This window comes from Nycticebus coucang, chromosome 16, assembly GCF_027406575.1.
Source record: "Nycticebus coucang isolate mNycCou1 chromosome 16, mNycCou1.pri, whole genome shotgun sequence".
Lineage (NCBI taxonomy): Eukaryota > Metazoa > Chordata > Mammalia > Primates > Lorisidae > Nycticebus > Nycticebus coucang.
The window spans coordinates 60,613,737-60,637,602 of record NC_069795.1 but is presented as its reverse complement, the minus strand read 5'-3'; the positions used below and the strand labels follow the sequence as shown (position 1 = coordinate 60,637,602).

General features: G+C 38.3%; 1 protein-coding gene across 2 annotated transcripts in view; it reads right to left on the bottom strand.

The window, feature by feature from the left end:
- Positions 1 to 14,623: 14,623 nt before the first annotated feature.
- CD96 (CD96 molecule) overlaps positions 14,624 to 23,866 on the bottom strand; it is a 115,791-nt gene continuing 106,548 nt past the window's right edge. Inside the window, exons 11-14 of one of the 2 annotated variants that reach the window (XM_053565592.1) lie at positions 22,771 to 22,833; positions 21,339 to 21,449; positions 17,305 to 17,425; positions 14,624 to 15,023 (exon numbers count right to left, since the gene is read on the bottom strand). In XM_053565592.1, the coding sequence (XP_053421567.1) occupies positions 14,915 to 15,023; positions 17,305 to 17,425; positions 21,339 to 21,449; positions 22,771 to 22,833 (404 nt within the window). In that variant the 3' untranslated portion in view covers positions 14,624 to 14,914. The remainder of the gene's footprint in view (positions 15,024 to 17,304; positions 17,426 to 21,338; positions 21,450 to 22,770; positions 22,834 to 23,866) is intronic. The other variant, XM_053565593.1, reaches the window with a different exon arrangement.

Below are 23,866 nucleotides of genomic sequence, written 5' to 3'. Positions count from 1 at the left end.
ATAATCTCAGCTAGAAATCTCTGAGAGAATAATTTTGTTATATTATGTAATGGAAACCAAATTATCAGTGGGATTTTTCTGCTATGCTACAGATGTTTAGGAAAAATAATTTTTTTATAAAAATTAATATTTAGAATTTGGATAGTTAATATTTTTATAGTACTTATTATGAAATTTATCAGAAAGAGAGGCGTCAATTCATAGGAAGACTGAAACTTTAAAGCCAGTCAATTTTAGTGACTATTTACAAACAGAGTATTTATCATGTATAAATCATTCTGGTAGGTGGTAGGAATAAAAGAAACGTTAAATGATCCTCAGGCCGTATATAATCCAGTAGGAAAGAGAGTCAAGTATGTGAATTACAAATTGGAATATGAGGCAGAATGAAGGGATGACAGGTACATGTGGGAAACAACGAAGAGGTATGCATTTTGATGGGGGAAGGATGCTTCATTAGAGGAGGTGGCATTCAAGCCAGGTCTTGAATTCTGAGAAAAGTTTCTGCCCATGGAAAATCAGTGGAGGGTTTTTGCATGGGAGAGGCTTATGTAGCTAAGAAAACATAAGCAAAATGATGATAATGAATGGCAGATAGGAGAAATGGAATGCTGGAGTATCATGTGGGGGAAGAGGGAAAATATAACTCATTTGCTCTCATTTAATCCTGAAAAATTTCCAATGATTTGGGTGCTATTACTAGTCTTGTATTTATTTATTTATTTATTTAGAGACAGAGTCTCATTTTGTCACCCTTGGTAGAGTGCTGTGGCATCATAGTTCACAGCAATCTCAACTTCTTGGGCTCAAGCAATTCTCTTGACTACAGGGCGCCCACCACAATACCCGGCTATTTTTAGAGACGAGGTTTTGCTCTGGCTCAGGCTGGTCTCAAACCTGTGAGCTCAGGCAATTTACCCACCTCAGCCTCCCAGAGTGCTAGGATTACAGATGTGAGCCACCACACCCGGCTAGTCTCATTTTACAAAGGACATTGAAGCTAAGAGGCTATATAACCCTGTCCAATATCTCATAGCTAATTAGTGGCACAGTTATGACTCTGAGGCTCTTGATGATTGTGCCGGGGGTTCCCATTATGTGCTCCCTATTATTGTAAACCCTGGAAAATGCTATTTATAACCAAAGAATATTAAAGAGTTTGAATTTTCTTTTTCTCTTGACAAAGTGGGGGGCATTGCAGGCTTTTGAGAAGGGGAATAAAATGACTCACCTTGTACTTTAGCAAGATAACTATGGCAGAATGGAGAATGATTGAGAAATAAGAGTCTTTCAGGTAAATTACTGAAATGAATTAAGCAGAAACAAGCGAGACAGCATGCAAAAGTTCCAGCACACAGACGCTAAATAAGCAGCCTTCCTTGACTCTGGTAGTAACCTTCTCCATCTTCCCTCTGTGCCTCCAAGCATCCATAATTCTAAGGGCCTGAGTAGGCAGCTTGCCTATCTCTAAAATTATTTTTCATCACTTGAAAACTTCATCAAACTGTTCATCCATTTTTATTATGAACAGCCAACCCTATTTTTAGAAATACATGTATAAAATTTGTTTTCTTTTCTGGGTTTTTTTCTCCATTACATGATCAAAGACTCCACTGAATTCCTCAAGAACTAACTACAGCTTTGCCCTCTCCTTGGAGAGGACATTAGATGTTGAAATGTCTATATTTTTGAAATGATTCCTTTTGTTCAGATTCATGTCATAAAGGAATAGTGGAGGGTCCCAGAGCAAGCATCTCAACAGCTTGCCATTTGGATGGGTCTGGCCCAGGATAAGCTTGCCATTTGTACGGGTCTGGGCAGGATAAGCTGGCCCAGATTGTACTTGTTTAAAGGCAGCTAAAACACCTCCCAGGCAGAATATTGATTTAGTGATGTTGGGGCTGGGACTGTGCCTGGTCCCCTGAGCTAAGATCTTGTGCAGGTTTACCACCCAAGCTGTGTGCTAGACGGGAAAAGAGCAGAACCCACATGGAATCTGGAATCAAGTATATGTGTGGTCTAGGGACATTGCCCGGAGGTGAGTTAGTTAATATAATGCTTTAAATTTCACAATGATGTCTCATTCACAAGTTTTGTTTTTGTCTGGGAAGTGGGACGGGTGGGGAAAGGGTAAATTAAGGGGGGATACACAATACCCTGCTTGGTTTTGTGGCCTCCTACCAGCAGAGTTCGCTCTTGATCATTTCCAGACTCCCTTCGTTCAAACCAAAAACTGCGATAGGATCAGAGTAGAAAGAAGCGTCACCAACATAGGTGGGTGCTCCTGATGACAGCAGCAGCAATTCCTCCAGGAAGAGTGACATCATTGCAGCAGCTGGGGACTTCAGGAGCTCCAAGGAAAGACAGACGCTGAGGTGAACCGTCTGGTGAACACATGATACACCCCCCACGTATTCCTGACATCAGAAGGCAGAGTCAGGAGATTGGGACCTGGTTATTTTGTTGATCATGGGTAGAGCTAGAGACCATTGTTTTGTCAGTTATTATGACGCATCCTTGATTACACCCAGATGCTGTGCCCTTGAGACACTGGGTAACAGAGAAGCAGCAGTTTACATAGGACATAGTGATACCAATGATACCTTTAGCCCACTTGGCATTTGTAATGAGACAAAAGTGAATGTTGGTGGTGGCTGCCCATAAGAAAGTTTCTCCAGATTCAGAAGTTCATTGTTCAGGAAGACCTTAAGAACGTCTATGGCTTTTACATTTATTGGACATTATGTTTTTATGCTGTACATTAAAGAAAATTTCCTTTAACAACAACTTACTTAATACTACATTGTAATACTTTGAGAGGAACTACTACCAAGTGTTGATTGTAAAATGTGTTTTAATATTCACTTATTCCTTTTACCACACCATATTTCTGCACCCTCTTTCAATCCTTTGTCCTAATCCCCCTCTAACCCCCCAAAAGGTAACTGAGAGACTATGAAGGCCTCAGAGCTTTTGTTTTCCAGCTAGCTAGCTAGTTAGCTGCAAAATAAAAAAAAAAAAAAAAAAAAGAGAGAGAGAGAGAATTCCTGATTTAAGATGTTATAGAGCCACCTGCTGGTACTCAATGCTCACTTCAGGCACATAGAAAATTACCTTTCAGTTTCAATTACCCTAAAAATGTCTACAGATCAATGACACCAAGAAAAACTGAGAGTTTATGTAAAATGCAGACATCAGGGTTAAAGGCCAACTCCACTGAATCAGATCCTCTGAGGGATGGCATCTTTTTTCTTTCCTTTAAAATAAGCTTTGTGGGGGATTTTTATGTATCAAATGTTTGGGCTCAAGGCTTTGGAATGTCAAAACATTTCTCTTTATTTATTTTCTTTTTTTTATTGTTAAATCATAGCTGTGTACATTAGTGCAATCAAGGAGTACAATGTGCTGGTTTCATATACAATCTGAAATATTCTCATCAAACTGTTCAACGTAGCCTTCATGGCATTTTCTTAATTATTGTATATAGACATTTGTATTCTGCCTTTAGTAAGTTTCGTCTGTACCCATTCTAAGATGCACACTAGCTGTAGCCCCACCCATTATCCTCCCTCCACCTTAACCTCCCCACTCCTTTTCCCTTCCTTGGCCCTTTCCTCAAAGTCTTGTGCTATAGCTGGGTTATAGCCTTCATGTGAAAACTATAATTTAGCTTCATAGTAGGGCTGAGTACATTGGATACTTTTTTTTTCATTCCTGAGATACTTTGCTAAGAAGAATATGTTCCACCTCAATCCACGTAAACATGAAAGAGGTAAAGTCTCCATCTTTCTTTAAGGCTGCATAATATTCCATGGTATACATGTACCACAATTTGCTAGTCCATTCCTGGGTCAATGGGCACTTGGGCTTCTTCCATGACTTAGTGATTATAAATTGGGCTGCAATAAACATTCTGGTACAGATGTCTTTGTTATGTTGTGATTTTTGGTCTTCTGGGTATAAACCTAGTAAAGGAATTAAAGGATCGAATGGCAGGTCTATTTTTAGGTCTCTAAGTATTCTCCAAACATCCTTCCAGAAGGAACATATTAGTGTGCATTCCCACCAGCAGTGTAGAAGTGTGCCCTTTTCTCCACATCCACGCCAACATCTCTGGTTTTGGGATTTTGTTATGTGGGCTACTCTTATTGGGGTTAGGTGATATCTCAAAGTAGTTTTGATTTGCATTTCTCTGATGATTAAGGATGATGAGCTTTTTCATGTGTTTGTAGATTGTGCGTCTGTCTTTTTTAGAGAAGTTTCTCTTCAAGTCCCTTGCCCACCCTGAGATGGGATCACGTGTTCTTTTCTTGCTAAGTCTCTGCAGCTACTCCCCCAACTTACCCGCCTGTCCTGTTTCACTCTTTGTCAACCACTGAAGCTAGTCATGGAGGAAGTCATAGTTTCTTTTAGCATCATCTGCACCCACAGTTTTTTCTTCCTTTGAGTAGAAAAAATAAAAGAGAAAGTAAAGTTTATACCACACATCTTTCTGTTCCAGCCAACTATATAGAAGAATGTTCTAGAATTCAGTTAGGCAATATAGTGATGTAGAGGAGGAATTGAATTCCTAAGATTGGACGTGTCTGAGCCGAACTTGGCACAAGTTAGACAATAACACAGTAGAAGAATCAGAGCACATGATTCTTGAAGATTGAACTATGTGAGTTTTATGTTCTCTCTAACACAGTCTATTTTTTCCCTTTGACAGTTGGGAAAAGATAGCTTTTACCTTTACACAATTAAGCCCTTCCTCCCTCTCTCCTTTTTTTTTTGAGACAGAGTCTCAAGCTGTTGCCCTGGGTAGAGTGCCGTAGCATCACAGCTCACAGTAACCTCCAATTCTTGGGCTTAAGCAATCCTCTTGCCTCAGCCTCCCAAGTAGCTGGGACTACAGGCACCAGCCACAACACCCAGCTATTTTTTGGTTATACTTGTCATTGGTGTTTGGCAGACCTGGCCAGATTAGAACCCACCAGTTCCTGTGTATGTGACTAGCCTCTTAGCCGCTTGAGCTACAGGCACCGAGCTCCCTCTCTTCTTTTTTATCTTCCTTACTCAAATTTTTGACTTTTTTTTTTTGTTGGAACTGGGACTACCCCATATATATGGGGCTGACACTCTAAAATCATGTTGCTACCCACCAAGGCTGAGGTGGTGGTTTTTTGAGTTCTCTAATAAAGCCTTTCTATTAGTTGCACATTTATTCTGTCACAGCTCCTACTTAGGGAGCCCTCAGTAGGAATTCTGAACAGGAATCTGCACCTGCTACTGCCATGCATCAAAGGGCTTGTCCCAGGGGCTGCTGTAAACTGTGAACTGTTTCTACAGATTGTACTAAAGTGCCAAAAAAAAAAAAAAAAAAAAAAAAAAGAAAGAAAGAAAAAGAAAAAAACACAACAACAAAAAAAAAAAAACACTGCCCAAGGGTTTGGAAGAGGAACTAAAGTCTCTTTCTTGAGTGAAGTCTAGAGAAACACAGCTTAGTTTCCTTTGATGTGAAATGGTTTTATGGTGAGAGGATGAGTTTGCCCTGGAGTTTTGAGAAAATCAAAGGGCTGCACTCATTTCCTTCAGAAAAAAATAAAAATTGACTGAAGTTTTGGTGGATCCAGGCCAGGACCCAAGGCAGAGTAAAAACCTAGAAATGAGACAAAAACAGTTAACTTGCAGGATGAATCCTTGTGTGTGTGTGTTTTCCTGAACTTTCAGATTAAACAATAGTAAGAGAAATGAGAAAAAAAACTCCCCCCAAAGAAACAGATTTTTGGATTTTGTCATACTGTATAAAGGCTGCAGTGTTGGAAAGATAGGCTGGTTTTGAGTCAAATTAAGCATCTTTTATTAGGGTCTTGTCTAAGCACTTTTTATTTAACCTTTCTACTCGGAAATAATTTCAAACTTAAAAAATGTTTGCAAAAGTAGAAACTGAAAGCATATGTTCCCTTTACCTAGATTCATCTTTTTTTTTTTTTTTAACAATTTTCTTTCTTTACTTCTTCATCTTTGTCCATCTGTGTATGCATATGCATGACTGTGTGCATTGTGTGTGTGTACATTTATATAAATGTGTGTACATGCATAAACATGCACACACACCCATCTGAGGGTAAGTTACATATATCATGGCCCTCTACTGCTATTTCTCTACTTTTTTTTTCAGTGTATATTTCTTAAGAATAGGAAATTCTCTTACATAGCTACAGTAGCGTTTAAATACTTTTATTTAGTCTTCTGCCCATGTTCCAGTTTTGTCAGCCAATCTAATAACATCTTTTACAGACTTTTCCCCCCTCTAGTACAGGATTCAGTCTAGAGTTAGATATTTCAACCAATTGTCATATACGAGGTATGACAATTAAGTTTGTGAATTCATTCTAGAAAAAGTGTTACATACCTCTTTGCTGAGTATTGCTGTGGTCATCTTTGAAGTGCTCCCCTTGAGAAACTATGCACCAATGCCAGCACCTAGCCACACTTCAAAGCAATCTTGGAACTCTTCTTTTGGAATGACCATTAGAATTGTCATCATATGGCATACAAAAACAGGCAACAACAATACTGAATGCCACTCAGCAAGACATCACCACATCTTGAGACAAATGTAGCTGCAAGACACTGATATACCGAGGTTACAAAACCTTACAGAATTGTTTGTACAGTGCTGCCAAGGTAAGCATGTGGCATAAAGCTGGCAGATTTATGAACTTAATTGTCAGACCTCATATGATGACATTTCTGATGGTCATTTGCCCTTAATCAGATATTTCTCTGAGAAGCTTTGTTCCTTTCAGCAGGAAATCACATTAGAGACCATCGTCTAGATGCTTTATATATTCATTGCTACTAGGATACCTTTGTTCTTGTTCCTTTCAAAAGATTTATCTGGGAGATACAGACAGTGCTACACACAGGTGCTCACACACACACTCATACACACACCATGGTTAACATTATAAATGAGGGCAAAGTGGACCTTATAGGCCTCCAGATGTGATACGTGGGAAAGACACTATCATCTGTGGGTATACACACTCTTACACACATATATTAAGGAAATCATGAGTTCACATTAATATCTCTAATTTGAATCTACTCCTTGCATCCACACTATCCTCCCTTAATCCATGTTTATATGTTCCTTCTTCTTCAGAGAGAACTGGTCTCATGATGACAACAAATTTATAGATTTACTCAGTCTCGTGAAGACATATGATATAGTTTCAAGATTGCTTTGCTCATATCAATATAATTGAAAAAAAAATCTTACTGAAAAGTTTTCCAGATTTACTCACATTTATTCCTTTTCCTTCCACCCCTATGCCTACCCTACATAAGGCTGGGGATATATAGCCACATTTGGTGTTCATAGTTACTTAGATTTTTTTTTCTTTCATTTTTCTCACTCAGTGTGATTATGCTGTTTATTTGAAAACAAATGGTTTCATCTGTTTCACTTTGCTTTCAGTTTTATTTTTTTCCTATTCTTATTTATTTATTTTATTATTTGAATATGTAGGACATTAACATACTTTTTCCGACAAAATTATACAGAAAGGTATACACAGAAATCACCTTTCCTCACATCTCTTCTACCCTGTTCCACCCCAACCCTTATAGATAACCAATTCCCCTGTTTATTTATTTTATTTTATTTATTTATTTATTTGGGACAGAGTCTCACTATGTCACCCTCAGTAGAGTGCTGTGGTGTCATAGTTCACAGCAACCTCAAACTCTTGGGCTTAAGTGATTCTCTTGCCTCAGACTCCCAAGTAGCTGGGACTACAGGCGCCTGCCACAACGTCCAGTTATTTTTTGTTGCAGCTGTCATTGTTGCTTAGCTGGCCCGGGCCGGGTTTGAACCTGCCAGCCTTGGTGTATATGGCCGGCGCCGTAACCACTGTGCTACAGGCACGGAGCCCTTTTGTTTATTTTTCTTTTCTTCTTTTGAGACAGGATCTCACTTTGTCACCTAGGTTAGAGTGCAGTGGTATATAGTGCTGTAGTGGTGCATCACTCACTGTAACATTAAACTCCTAAGCTTAAGTGATCCTCCTACCTTAGCCTCCCAAGTAGCTGGAACTACAGGCATATGCCACCATGCCTAGATAAATTTTAAAATTATATTTTTGTAGAGATGGGGTCTTGCTATGTTGCACCAGCTAGTCTCAAACTCCTGGCCTGAAGCACACTTTTTTTATTCATCTTTACTGTGTTTCTTCTTGTAAAAACAGACACATAAAACATTACATTTTATTTCTTATTTTTTCTTCTTTCATACACAGAGGTAGCATATTAGATGCTCTTTGCACTTTGCCTTTTTTACTTACTAATATCTCCTAGAAATCACTCTGTATCCATTGATAGTGATATTCTTTCTTAATTTTACAGCTGTGTATTACTCTATTTTGTGTATTTATCATAGTTTATTTAACCAATCTCCTATGTTTGCACATATATTTTTCTAATACTTTGCAAATATTGATACCAATAATAACCTTGTGTATATACAGTTTCATATTGTTTATTTTATTTTACTTTGCTTTCTTTTATTTTAGATAGTGTTTCATGCTTTTGCCCTGGGTAGGGTGCTGTGGCATCATATCTCACAGCAACCTCATTCAAACTTTTGGGCTCAAGAAATCCTCTTGCCTCAGCCTCCCAAATAGCCAGGACTATAGGTACCTGCCACAGTGCCTGGCTAGGTTTTCTAATTTTAGTAGACATGGAGTTTCACTCATGTTCAGGCTGGTCTCCACCTGTATGTGTATGTATTTGTATCTACAAATATAGCTATATAGAGAAATATATAGATATGCATGCACATATTTCATATATACATACATACATACATATGTTTTGTATATATATGTGTGTGTGTGTGTCTATGTTAATTGCACATGAACTTTATGGACACCCTGTGTATAGTTTCTCAAAAGTTTTTATTATGAATGGGTATTGAATTTTGACCAAGGTTTTTCAAGCAACTATGGAGATCAATCATATGCTATTCCTCTTTAGTCCTATTTAATGATGAATTCTATTAAGCAATTTTCCTTTTTATTTCTTTTTTTGGCTTTTGTTTTCTTTCTGTTGTTTTTGATTTGTTTTTATTAAGCATTTTTCTATCATTAAATCCTTTTTGCATTCCTGGTGTAATCCCTAGGTAAAGTTTTTAATTCCCATCATTGTGGGAATTAGAGAAGTAGAGATCCTCAGATATCAGGGTCTCTACTTCAATGCCCTTGCTGCTAATGATAGCCTTCTCTCCGAAGCCTTTTAAAAAACATTTTTCACACGCTGTCCACGATATGATACCTTTCTCTTTATTATTTTCTCTTCTTTGCACGTGATTTTATTTTATTTATTTATTTTTTTGTGGTTTCTTTTTTTTGGCTGGGGCTGGGTTCAAACCCACCACCTCCGGCATATGGGACCGGCGCCCTACTCCTTGAGCCACAGATGCCGCCCATGATTTTATTTTTATATGTATCACACTGTACTGTATTTATTTCTTTAATTTGCCCATTGAACTAATATTTACTGAACTTATTTTCCCATTGAAATTTATATTTATTGGAGGCAAGAAGTAGTTCATAGATAATTTTATATCAATTCCTTGAGTGTGGAGTCTACAAACCCTAAAATGGCCACCCAAAAGAGGTATTCAGGAAAAGTGCTGGTTGTACTTTTCTATTAACCAGTCATGAAATTAAAATCAATACCTATTTATAATTATGTTAGATTCAGATCTGTTAGTCATCAAAGCATGTCCCTTTGAATCAGTGCAACAGCTTTAATGCGTAGGAAAAATCCATGTGTGACCAATTACCTATAAGAGTGGAATTATGCTTATTCCAAACTAGTGGTACACAAATGGTTGTACCATACATGGAATGCTCAGATCTCTACTCATCTGTCCATTCATTGTTAACAGATACTTACATTTTGAAGGGAACAAATGCATATCAGGGGTTAACTCCTATGCTGGGTTCTCAGCTTGCCAGGTCTACTATCAAATTTCTCTACAAAATACTTGTAACCATTGTTCTACCCTCTCCCTCCTGCCTTCTCAGCTTTTTTAAGTATTTTTTGGTGATAGCTGAATGGCATAACACTGCAGTCAGTTTTATTTGGTGTTATGTCTTCTTTGGACAGTAAATGGGGAATAGTCTGACAAAACTCAGGGCAAATGTGCACAAGTTTCTGGCACTGAGCAACAGTAGCTGGATGTGCCACACCCTCCATGTTCTCTTCTTTATTATGATATTGAGTTTGTTGCTCTTCCTTTTTAATATCCTTAGTATCTCTCCCTATAATCCCAATCCCAGAGAACCTTTGAGAAAACATGAGGAATCAGAATGAGCAAAACAGGCAAAGCCTGTAACAGAGATTGAAGAGTACAAAGATGCTATCTGGGTAGAAAAATTTAGATTCTATTATTCCTATTCCTATGTTAATTGATACCCAACTAATGTCAAGACTATCATAGATGCACTAGACAGGTTTTAAGAGTAATTCTGAAAGTGTTCCTTAACCCTGACTTTGACTAAGGTCATATTCTTCTGCTCTTTGGTCAACCTTCCTGGATGCCCTGGGGACCCTTTGTTAGCAATCCAGGAAATCCACCAAAGCCCCCATTGCAGGATCTGAGAAATAAACTCTCTTGCTCTCACCATCTCACTATACAACTCTGACTAGAACGATAGCCCATTTCTCCAGTTAATGTCTGTTTTTTTCCCATGGTAGTAACTTTCACTCATTATTTCAGCTGTCTCTGCTGGACACCTATCCTTTAGCTGGTTGGCATAGTCATGATTTTTGTCCTAAACTCAATTAGCCTATGTATTTCAGCCCTTATCTCAGAGAGAATAATGGCTTTATATTTCTGCGATTTGACCTTCAGCGTCAAGCCTAAGACACTCTCCTAAGTCAGGTCACCAAGAGGGCTTTACTTAAGAACCTTTCCCCCTGCTCAGAACCTCAGAGATGGCATCCTTTTCATTATCTCTGGCCTTGGTAAGTTTCTCTAACCTTTCTTTCCAGTTTCTGGTCTTAATTATTCTCTTTTCTTTTTTCATTGTTTTTCACTTTCTAGGCCATCCCATCACCAAGGACACATTATTTCTATTTTTCTTTGCTTTCTGTCACTGAATTTAGAATATACTACCTATGAATTTTTAAAAAAAACAATATTTACTTAAATGCACACAAAATATCCTATATAGCCAAAGAAGATTCCAAAGCATTAAAAGATTGATTATACTCTAGACTGAAAATCAGAGAGCTGGGTCATCATTTGGGTTCTACCATGTGTACTTGTGTGACGTTGGGCAAGTTAATTTCACAGTGCCTTTAACCCCTTAGTTGTAAAGTCATCTCTAATATCTATCCTAGTCAAATGTTCTGTGATTTTAAAGACCTATAAGGCAAAGTTAATTTGATGAAGACAATCATGTCTTATTTAGTTAAAACAAAACTCAGGCCAAACCAAAGGAAAAGTTTTTTTAGTATTAAATTATACATTTATCTCTCAGCTTAGGGACTTGCTTTTGAGCTAAAATATACCTACCTCTGAACCTATGTGTACAGGTTAACTATTGCTACAATTATGCTATGTAACAATCACATAATTTCAGTGGCATACAACAATGTTTAACTTATACACTGATTGACGTAGACCAAGGATCTGCTAATACAGGCTTGGCCTTGCTTGGGTGGTTCTATTCTATCCCATGAATCTTTCATCTTCTTTTTAGCATTAATAAGCTAGCCTGAAAGTGTTCTCATGACAATGGTAGAGAATGAGAGAGTGAGTCAAATCATACAAGCACTCTTCAAGTTTTGGAATAGTTATTGCCATGATATTTCATTGCCCCAAACAGGTCTCATGGTCAAGCCAAAAGTCAAGGTGTGTCCATGGTGCAGGTGGGTGAGGAAGTGAATACCTCTGAATAACAGTGTTATCTAACACATGGTACTTTGGAAATGAGTGATGAAAATGCTAATGTATGAGTTAAATGGAGGTGGTGATGACATGCAGAAACCTTAGGGATTGAAGTCTAGTATTGCGACTTCTCCCATGGGACAGGACTAAATCCACTTCTAGATAAAGGGGTTTTGGTTGAGACAGGCTCAATACATTTTCCTGCACATAATTTAAGGTGCAGGTAAAACTGTCATTTTAGTCAAATGAAAGATGTCAAGCTCACAGCACTATCTAAAAGGCACCTCATCCCCTCTATTTTCAAGGTTTATGAAAAGTTTCTCTGAACCACTGACTGAGCATCCTTCCATGGATAAGCAACTACTCTATTCAAAGGGTAGATAAATTTGCAAATGCTGACCAGAACTTATTTATAATATTAAAAATGTATACCTTGAAGAGGAGTTAATACAAATACATTGTGCAACTCCTGTCATTTGTTAGCTTGAAAAATTACACAACTTACCTTGTACTGTAAAAAGTCTCTTCCTTTACTGAAACAAACTAAACATCTCTAATTCTGCCACTTTTTACTCCAATTCCTCTACTTGTATTTACGTATCCTAATGACACAGTAAAGTAAAACTACAATGCCTTTTACACAAATTACTGCTGATTAAGTTGTATTAAATAAAAACAACAATATACACGAAGGGTGGTTGTAATTGTTAAACAATAAGCATTTGTTATCTTGCAGTGTTTGTGGGTCATTTAGAAAAGACTTAGGTGGGTGGTTTTGGCTCTTGTGAGGTCCCAGTCAAAAGGTCAGCTGAGGTTGCCAGTGATCTGAAGACTTGACCAGGGGCTGCAGGATCCACTTCCAAGCTGGCTTGCATACATGGATGGTGAGCTGATGCTTGTTAGCAGGAAGCTTTAGTTCCTTGACAGGTGGACCTCTAGGTAGAGCTACTTGGGTGTTCTCACATAAAGTGGGCTTCCCCCAGAGCTGGTAATCAAAGAGCGATAAAAGTAGAAGCTACATTGTATATTACAACCCAGTGTGTGTCATTTCCATAGTATCTAATTTGCTACATCAGGGATGGAACTGGCACTCACCCTCAAGATCATGCAAGTGCATAACCCTGAGTGTGAACACCTCCTTAAATTCTTTATCCTAGGTGAATTCCTTATTTCACCCTAATCTTGGGTCTGTGTCACAAAAACTATTTTTATTTATTATTGAGGGGGACACATAAAGGTGTAAATAGCAGGAGGCAAGAATCATTGGGGGTCATTTGCAGATTGGTCCCAGAAGATGTAAGCACCTACCCAAGATTCTGATCTGTAAGAAGGCACTTGCACTGGTCCACCAGTTCCCAACTTTGTCTGAACCATGAATCATCCAATAGTGCTGATGTCTGTGCCTCACTCTGCCGAGATTCTGCTTTAATTGAACTAGAGTGGGACAACCACAATATTTTAAAAAAAGAAAACTCTCCAAGTTATTCTCATGTACAACTGGGGATAAATACACTGCAACTGAACTAAAGGTTCCTTCTGGGAATAAAGTCCACACAGAATTTGCCTATCATTACATCTGTCAGCAACATCTGTTCTTTCCTCCTGGGGGAGGTAGAGCAGGAAGGGTTATGGGGACAACAGGGATCCAAATTTATTCATCCACAAACTGTTGCTGAATACAGAGCATGTCTGGCTGACTAGGTCTCTTCTCTGTCACCTCTACTTTCTGCTTGAGCTGTTATGCAAAAGATTGGTGGGAGCAGGACTAATTGATCAGTGCTAGTCTGATTGGAGGCTTTTTATCTGTTTCAGAAGAGATCAAAACAGGCAGATTGGATGAACAGGAAAGTCCCCAGAAAATAAGAAAACAACTAAAATGAAATGGGTTGGATTGGGGCAGGCTGCCTGTTTTCTTACATAACAGCTCAGTACTAGTAAGATGCTCCCGTGGGCTTGCAAACACAGGCACATAGACAGGCAAAGCTGAGACTCTTATTTAGCTCATATAATTTAGAGGTTGGTAAAGTATACTACTTGGTTTTGGCTAGTTAACTCTCTGATTCCTTCCTCATCTTTATGTACATGGCAGGAGCCTGGGCAGATGGGAGGAGGGGTGAAGGGTGCAAATGTAGTTTTTTTTTGAGACAGAGTCTCAGTTTATCGCTCTCAGTAGAGTGCGTGGCACCACACAGCTCTCAGCAACCTCCAATTCCTGGGCTTAGGTGATTCTCTTGCCTCAGCCTCCCGAGTAGCTGGGACTACAAGGGCCCACCACAATGCCCAGCTATTTTTTGTTGCAATTTGGCCGGGTCCAGATTTGAACTCACCACCTTGGTTATATGGAGCCAGTGCCCTACCCACTGGGCCACAAGGCGCCGCCCACAAATATAGTTCTTATGTAAGATATTCTGTTCTCCTTCGGTGAAAATAAACAACAGAATTTCAGTATGAAGACTAGCCATGCTTCTGTATTAGCTGGAACTCTTGGTAGAACTTTCACATTTTCTGCTTACAGTTTTCTTAGGGAATGCAACCAAGGTCTAAGATTATCATAATTTTGACAAATAGTTAAAAAAGTTGGCACATGATCAAAGGAAGAGGATCTAGTAGAGTCATATGCTCACAACCATAGTTGTCTCATCAATCAGAGAAATGAAGTGAAAAATGAAAGAAGTCTTTATTTTTTTAATGACAGCAGCTTAATGGGCACCACTTACATAAGCAAGAAAACCCCTGCAGATTGCCTTGGGTATGAGCATAATAGATTCTTTTACTCTTGTTTAAATTTCAGGCATATGCAGGCAAAAGAGGGCAAGTTGCTGAGAAGACAAATCATTCACTTGTAACGTCCATGTCAGTTGCAGCAGAGGCTTGGCTGAAGGCAAATTATATTAATAAAGCACAATATCTACTTTCTCAATAGAATTCCAACAGAGTTCTGCTGTGTGGTAAAGTCTTACAGGACTAGAGTGTCTCCATCTCATGACAAGGCAGATCACTTCCCATGGGCTCTTGAATGCAAGTATACTTGATGGGAGGTGGCGGTGGCTTGAAAGGCGGGGGTCTTTCCATGCTAGGAACAAAACATTGTTTTTTCAGTGCTAAGAATGTGAGGGAGTCATATTCTTTCCTTCGTACTCTTTTTATTTGTTTGTTTTTCTTAAATGAAGGACAGATAGGTGAGAAAGAGACAAACCCTCTCAGTTCTTTCAGAATTTTTTGCTGGCTTTCCCCTGTGCTCGTTAGCTCTATTGGTCATTTAATCATATAATTAATGAATTTATATGTGGTACTTTATCATTTGCAAAAAACTTTCATCATAACATCGTTTATTTTATATATAGGAATTGAGTATCATTGTCATCATTATATAGCTAAAACTGAGGTTCAGAGATTTTAAACTTCTTACTTAAGAGAACCAGACTAGTAATTCAAGTCTTTTTTTTGTTTGTTTTGAGACAGAGTCTCACACTGTGAGTGGAGCCCTGTGGCATCCATCATAGCTTACACAACCTCAGACTCTTGAGCTCAAGAGATCTTCTTGCCTCAGCCTCCCAAATAGCAGGGACTAAAGGCACCTACCACAATACCTGGCTAGGTTTTCTATTTTTAGTAGAGATGGGATCTCACTCTTGCTCAGACTGGTGTCTCTCCAACTCCTGAGCTCAAATGATCCACCCGCCTCAGCCTCTGCGAGTGCTAGGATTATAGGTGTGAGCTACACACCCTGCCATAATTCAAGTCTTTTAACCTTGAAAGACTTGAAAGCCTGGTGTTTTCAATGGCAACTACCTCCTAATATGTACATGTAGAAGGGATGTTTCTCTTACATGGATTAAAACATTTCTACAGGTACAAAAATCTTAAAATTCTGGGACTTGAGATTGAATCTTTTCAAGTACTTCCTCTGCTAACCCTATCCCTGGTCTTTACCCACATGCTTGCTAGGTACCATGGGGATAAGGTAGAGGTGGAAAGAAAAGCTCTTCTCAATCCTGAGTACTGGCTGAATATGCCTAAATCCCTTTTGTTTGAATCACTGAACACTGGTAAAGTCATCTTCGTACAAAGCACTATTTTAGGTCAGCACAAGTTATCTCTTTGTCTGAAATGCACTGAGGAGCCAAGTGAGTATAGGATTTAGGTATATAAATACTCCAGATATCTTGATAGCAGGAAACAGAAATAAATCTGTGAGCATCTTTTATGTTCATCACTCAAACACCTCCATGCCCTGGCAATTCATAGCATCTTAATGTGTGTGTGTGTTAGGTTTTTTTTTCATCTCTTTATGACTCAGGCATTTGAATACAGAACAATTAAAAAAATGCAGATTTTTAGATACTTTCTAATTTTAATAAAAAGATATTCAATACCTCTTACCCAATTTTGAAAGCTTTAATGACAACTTGCATAATTCTAAAAAAATTGCACTTTTGATTTTTAGAAAAGTTATATATTTCTCAAAGTCATGTGGTGGCCAAGACGCAATCCTTGGATTAGATCCCAAGATTTCCAACTATTGGTTTAGTGTTTTATTCACCACAAAGCACTCCATGCACATGGTTATAGAGTCTTCCAGGACACTCTGTGAAGGCTCATATGGTACAATGCTCAGTGCTATCTTGGTAGTAAGATATGTGGAAGACGAGCTCCTGTGTATTGGGTATCCTCCAGTTATGACCTTATCCAGGCGGATTCAAAATATCAAGTCAGAAAAGTGAGGCTTAACCTAACATGCCATCTCAGACTGTTGGTTGGAGAAGAGTTTTGGAAAACATTTCAGTAAAACAAAGAAACAAAAAGAGTAACCCCACAAAATCTTACTTTTCTGCTCAGGAGGGAGAAAGGAAAAGGGCAATAAAAGTCCATTGTGATACAAAGCAGCCAGAAATCTCTTAAAATTACCTTTCTCATTCAATTTCACACTTGAGCATGGAGGCCCAGCTGAGCTCAGGTGGTCCAATGATGCATGGAAATGAGAAAATAATGAAGATTAAAAGAAAAAAAATCCATTTTAGGTTTTAGGTGAGGCCAAGCTCAGTTCCCATTTCATGCCCATGGACATGCTCCATCCGATGAGTGTTTCAGCTGGACCAGGCCAATGCAGAAAGGATGAGAAGTCAGGAGCTATGCATTTAACCTGGCTGCATAAGGCTGGAAAAGCTATCTAGCCTCTCTGAGCCTCTGGGAGCTTTATTTTCTCACAGAAATATTTATCAGTACAATAATATATTTATCAGTACAGTTACAGTAATAATATACTAGGTTGAGTTCCATATACTAATTATGTGCTGATAAATATTTTGTAATGAAAACTTATCAGTTTCTACCAATTTCAGTATCATACTCACATTTCTTTTTGGTATTGATACCATTTTCTCACTCCAAGACCAAACAGTACCAGGCAGGGAAAGAGTAAAGCTGCCACAATCACTGGCCAGGACATCCCGTCTTTGGGCTCTTTCACAACACCTGAAAAAGGCATAAAGCGAGATAAACTTTAATGCCAATCTTTGGCATCTGGAAAACAGGATTAATTGAACTATTTCTCCCACCTGTGAAACACAATTTCTTCAAGGGCCAGGGGCATGCTTATTGGCTATCATCATACTCCGGGGTGGTGTCTCTGCCTTCTCACCCCCACAAAAGGCAATAACTTTGAACAATTTATTATGTATCCTACTAGAAATTTTGTATGAATGTATAGGTGCACATGTATATCATGAATATAGATCCCTTTTATTACAATGGGGGCATACTGTACCTGCTATTTTTTTTTTTTTTTTTGTAGAGACAGAGTCTCACCTTATCGCCCTCGGTAGAGTGCCGTGGTGTCACACAGCTCACAGCAACCTCCAAATCCTTGGGCTTACGATTCTCTTGACTCAGCCTCCCAAGCAGCTGGGACTACAGGCGCCCGCCACAATGCCCGGCTATTTTTTTGTTGCAGTTTGGCCGGGGCTGGGTTTGAGCCCACCACCCTCGGCATATGGGGCCGGCGCCCTACCCGCTGAGCCACGGGCGCCGCCCATGTACCTGCTATTATGTCCCTTACTTCTCTTTCTTAAAAAAAATTCTTGCTACACTTTCCAAAGCATGTAGAGATATTTACTTTATTTCATTAAATGACTGCATAATTCAATGGACCTACCACAGTGTATTTAATTGTTCCATGATGTTAGATGTTAAGTCTCTCAGCTTTTTTTTTTTATTAGTTCTCTAACACAGAGTTTATTTTTAGCTTGATATATACTGCATTCAGTGAAAATCAAAACAAAGCATCTCTGGGTTCAACAGAACCAGAATTGTAACTCCATATAATCTTTAATGTAACTACATCGACTTCCCTATAGTTATAAAAAACAGAAGTACACAAAATCATGACTATGAGAACAATATTATCCACATTATTGAAAGTTTGGTTGCTCAAGAAAAACAGATTACTGAAGAAGTTATTTCACTGTGTTTAAGTATTGCCATCTGAAAGTTGACATTCATGGCAAACTGACATTTTATTCATTGCACATCAATGTTAGAACAGTATGAAACCCATTTAGTTGTATGTATCAAAGCAAATGAATTAATCTATATACAAAACAATTTTATTTAAATATACGAGATGCTCCATGAAACAACCACTCAAAAATCATTATTTTTAATCCAGTACAGTGCTATAATTACTGTAATTTTAAAGATTGAGGCTAATTATTTAGTGCACATTTAAATACACACACAACTTTTCAGATAGGAGTTATTTCCAATTTCTGACAGTGAAAACGTTTTAATTTTTATTGCATCAAATAACATTCAAGACATCTATGCTGTCTATCACCTAAATAAGATTCAAGACTTCTATTTCATTTCAAGGTATGCTAATATTTTACCTAATTAGCTTTTTTCTCAAGCTTTTATTATTTCTAACAACCCTCCAGTCAGATTCCTTATATATTATAAATAGATCTTTAGATATTTAGATTACTTAGATCATTTAGGCAAAAAGATTGGTTTTCTTTTGTTCTTTCAACTAGATAGTAAACTGCTTATGGGTAGATACAGGCTTTTTATTGCTTCTATTGCTCAGTTTTTTATTACCCTGTTTTTGAGAAAGCAAAATCTCAAAACAGGAATTCTTTTTTTTTTTTTTTTGAGACAGAGTCTCACTATGTGGCCCTTGGTAGAGTGCAGTGGTGTCACAGTTCACAGCAACCACCAACTCTTGGGCTTAAGTGATTCTCTTGCCTCAGACTCCCAAGTAGCTGGGACTACAGGCGCCCGCCCCAATGCCCGACTATTTTTTTGTTGCAGTTGTTCACCTGGCCTGGGCAGCGTTCGAACCTGCCACCCTCAGTGTATGTGGCTGGTGCCGTAACCTCTGTGCCTCAAAACATGAATTCTAAAGGACTGGATTTAAAATATTAGTTACCAAAACGTTTTTTATTAACTCCAAATAAATGGCCTAAGATTAGCTACAAAATCTTTTCTGTGTTTTAGTAGTTCTTGGACTATATCCATAAGTCATTGTATCTGGGCCCCTTGAGATTTATTACCCCAGCATTTTTAATGACTGAAATAATATAGAATTGGACTAGTCCCTTGGTCCAGTATTTTTAATGACTGAAATAATATAGAATTGGACTAGTCCCTTGGTTATTGGCACATGTTAATTGCTTGCTTCCTGCCCAATATCCCATGTTCTCTCAGCAGTTATTAACAGCTGATGCACTGTTTCTTTGTCAATCAGGAGGAGATGGGTAACTCCTGAATCAAGAGAAGAATCTCCTGAGTTTGCTTTGCAGAAAGAATGAAGGCTCCTGAAAAAGTTGCAACTAGCTGGGCGGTGCCTATGACTCAAAGGAGTAGGGCGCTGGCCCCATATGCAGGAGGTGGTGGGTTCAAATCCAGCCCTGGCCAAAAACTGCAAAAAAAAAAAAAAGTTGCAAATAGCTGCTGAGGCCTAGAAGTCTGGTTACTCAAGGTGTTATCTGAAACCAACAACACAGACTTCCCCCTACCTGTCCTCCACCCTGTGTAACAGCTCACTACTTCAACACTGTGACAAGGCAATCTGAGGGATTTTTTTTCTCCTATCTTTTTGCTTTGGCCAAATTGAACAAAACTTCACCTCCAAGCATCAGTGTAACATTCTGGCTTTAGCTGTGCATCAGGTACATGAACTTGAATTTGGGATTCTACAACAATGTTATCAGCTAGCATTGGTTAACAGAGCTGAATATTTTTCCTTTTCATGGGACACACATCCAAGGCTTCAAGGTCATCTTAACCTCAACCTCGTCAAAGTTGACACTCAGGGTTCCTGGCAAGGGCATGTCCTCCTAAAATACATGATTAAGTGATATATTGTATATACTGATGTCTGGAGAGTTCACAGTAGTTTGAACCTCTGGAGTAGCATGATTTCAAAAGAAACAATTGCACAGATGGTCCACTCAGTCAGGACTGGACAAAGTCCTATTTTAGTCAAGTCAAAATTTACCAGGCTTTACACTGGTAATATAGTGGAATGTAACATTTAACCTCCAAAGCATTAGAGAAATAAAAGAACAAAAGTTTTTAATTAGGTCTTACATCAATGCCTATAAATTACCTTCCAATCAAATACAGAAAATGAAACCATAGCCTTCATTGCTTTTCAGTGGAAAAGCAAAGTTCAAATCTTGATTCATCTCTAAATTACAGAGTTATTTAAGTGATTGATATCTTAAAATATTAGTAGTGCCTCAATTTGCAGCTCTGTTGCCACGATATGTTCAGGATGATGCTCCAGTGATCTGAGGTCTGTACGATCTTTGATATGAAAAAGCAAGTACCCAGGTGGAGAGTTCACTAGCCAAGTGAACACTCCTGGAGTTGATTATGCCTGTGAACCTACAATCACGATCTGCCTTGGGAGAATGCTAACTTCACTGAATCTCTTGTTTTCTTTATAATATAAAATAAGGGGCTATATTTTTCACCGACAAAATTTTATTCATTGAATTACACATGTACCCTTTGTTCCAATGATCTCTTTCTCAGACTATCTTTTCACAGGCCTGAAATGTTCCTTGCTTTTTTAAAAAATTGGCTAATTCTTCTTCAGTTTTCATATTTTAATTCAAATATCAGATCTTCAGAGAGTCTTTTTCTGATTTCCACTTAAAATCAGGTCTTTCTGCTAGATCCTGTAAATATCTTATAGTACTTGTCACAAATAAATTTAATTGTATGATCACTGCTTATTATATATACTATCTGATAGATTGCGATTTTCTGGAAGCCAGTGTTTTCACTATATACCCACCATGCTTAATAAGGTACTCCATAAACATTTGTTGACTAAACAAAATATAAAATACCCCCCAAAAAAATATGGCAAATGACTCACCAGTGATATAAATGTGATTTTTTTTAGTAGATCCATTGGTAGTTGTGGGGACTTCTGAAAATGCTGCCATTGTGCTGGTAAAGACATCATCTAAGGATGCAAAGGAGATATCTGAACTGATTCTAATAGTAATGTCAGATTTCATGTGCTATTAGAAGGAGCTCAAATTAGCTGGTCTGAATATCCCTAGAATACAGTGTGCATAGTTTACTATGCACCAATTTACAGCAAGGCTGGGATCCTGGGATCTGTCTAATAACTACCAAAGAAGTGAAATTTCCTATTGTGTTAAAGATTTTTTAAGAATTTTTCCTATTGTATTGAAGAAAAAAAGAAGGTGCACATTTCCAAACAACAAAACAATATCAGCTAAAGAATCCCCCAAAGAAGGCTGGGCACAATAATCAGGCTCACACCTGTAATCCTAGCACTTTGGGAGACTGAGGTAGGTGGATTGCCTGAGCTCAGGAGTTAAAGACCAGCCTGAGCAAGAGGGAGACTCCCTCTCTAAAAATAGCTGGGAGTTATGGCAGGCGCCTTTAGTCCCAGCTATTTGGGAGACTCAGGCAAGAGAACTGCTTGAGCCCAAGAGTTTGAGGTTGCTGTGAGCTATGATGCCACGCACTTTACTAAGGGTGGCAAAGTGATTCTGTCTCAAAAAAAAAAATAATAATCCTCACAAGACACTTAAGTGGTATGAGAAAATGCCATAAGCTGGGGTCATGGAAATATGAGGCCCTACTCTTATTCTTTTAGGCTATCAGAGGTTCAGCTGATCAAAATGGTGATTATTCTTACCCCAATATTTTGATAAGGTTAATAAAAATTCCCTGTGCCCATAGCACAGTGGTTACGGCGCCAGCCATGTACACTGAGGGTGGCAGGTTCGAACCGACCCAGGCTGGCTAAACAACAATGACAACTGCAACAAAAAATAGCTGGGCGTAATGGCAGGCACCTGTAGTCCCAGCTTCTTGGGAGGCTGAGGTAAAAGAATCACTTAAGCCCAAGAATTGGAGGTTGCTGTGAGCTATGATGCCATGGCACTCTACCAAGGGCAACATAGTGAGACTCTGTCTCAAAAAAAAAATTCCTCTGTAGCATTAGACTAGATAAATACATGTTGACTAACAATGACAATTTTCCAATGGAAAATTGACAGATGAAAAGTATTTTTCATAAATGTTGACTGGCAAAATATGCTATTGTATAGAATTGCTTTTGAAGTAAAATAGAGAAAAATCTAAGACTTAGTCTCTATCTTCTTTAAATGACTCAGAAGAATTTTGTTTCCATTCATGATTTTGGTCATCAAGGTGCATTTTTGAATATCTATCTGAGATTGGCTTCCTATCAGTTCTTATTTTTCCTCCTCTTCTCAAATAAAGAAAAATTCTACTTTCCATATGTATAAACTTTTTCAACTACTCACCATAAAGCATTGAGTCTGTGCCCGAGGGAGATTTACTGTATGCTACAGTGGGTATCCATGAAGCTGATAAAGGAAGATGTCAAAAGCATTAATCTATATAAGACTATTCCATAATCACTTCTTGACTGTTTATATATTAATTATGTGAAAGATATTTGTAAATATTTAATGTAAGGTCATTGAAAAATTCTGCAGTATACACTAGAATATACCCAATATGGTGAGAGTTGAGGTGATGCTGTGTCTCTAGTAGAGATGCTCAATTATAGTCGCCTAGAAGCAGGAAAAGAAATGGAAGAAAAACACCAGGAGAGGTTCCTCCAGACACAGAGAGGAACTTTATTTATGACTTTATTCTCATACCCATCCTCTAGATGAGCCAGAAGAATGGGAGAAAAATGAAAGCCCAAATGTGTTATGGAAGAGGTCTCTAGTCAAGAAAAAGTGCCAAGAAGATTCAAAGACGCAGTAGAAAATTCATGACAAAAGAAAATAATTTGTACTTTTGGGACAGCTGATATTCTTGCTCAACTGGGTAACTGAATCATGTATTTGATAAAAGGCCTGAAACATAATGTAATGTGAAATAACTATAGTAGTAAATGGTTGCAACCATTATAAAGCTATGTATAATAAATCCATTTATTTAAAGTATTAGCATACATGATTTTCCCAGTTAGATGCTTTCTTGTGTGTCAAGACAAAAACAAATAAAACCAAAATAAAATCAATACTCTGTGTGTGTATGTATGAGGTCAGACAATTAAGTTCATGAACTTAGAAGTCCCAGAAAAAGTACCTTTGAAGTACTTCCCCTGGGAAGCTATGCACTGAAGCCAGTGCCTAGTCCAACCTTCAAATCACTTTATCTAGGATGAGTTCATGAACTTAATCATCAGACTCTACCTATATATCCTTTAGCTGCCCTGCCACCTTATTTGTTTTTTCCTAGATGCTAGCTGTTGTTGACAGAGATATGTTATCCAGACATTCAGAAGAGGGGTGAATCAGTTCTTTCTAGGGCTCACTCATGGGACAATTTGTCAGAGCTACTTCCATTGGGGGTCACTTTAGAGGTAAGACTAGTTTTGTACAC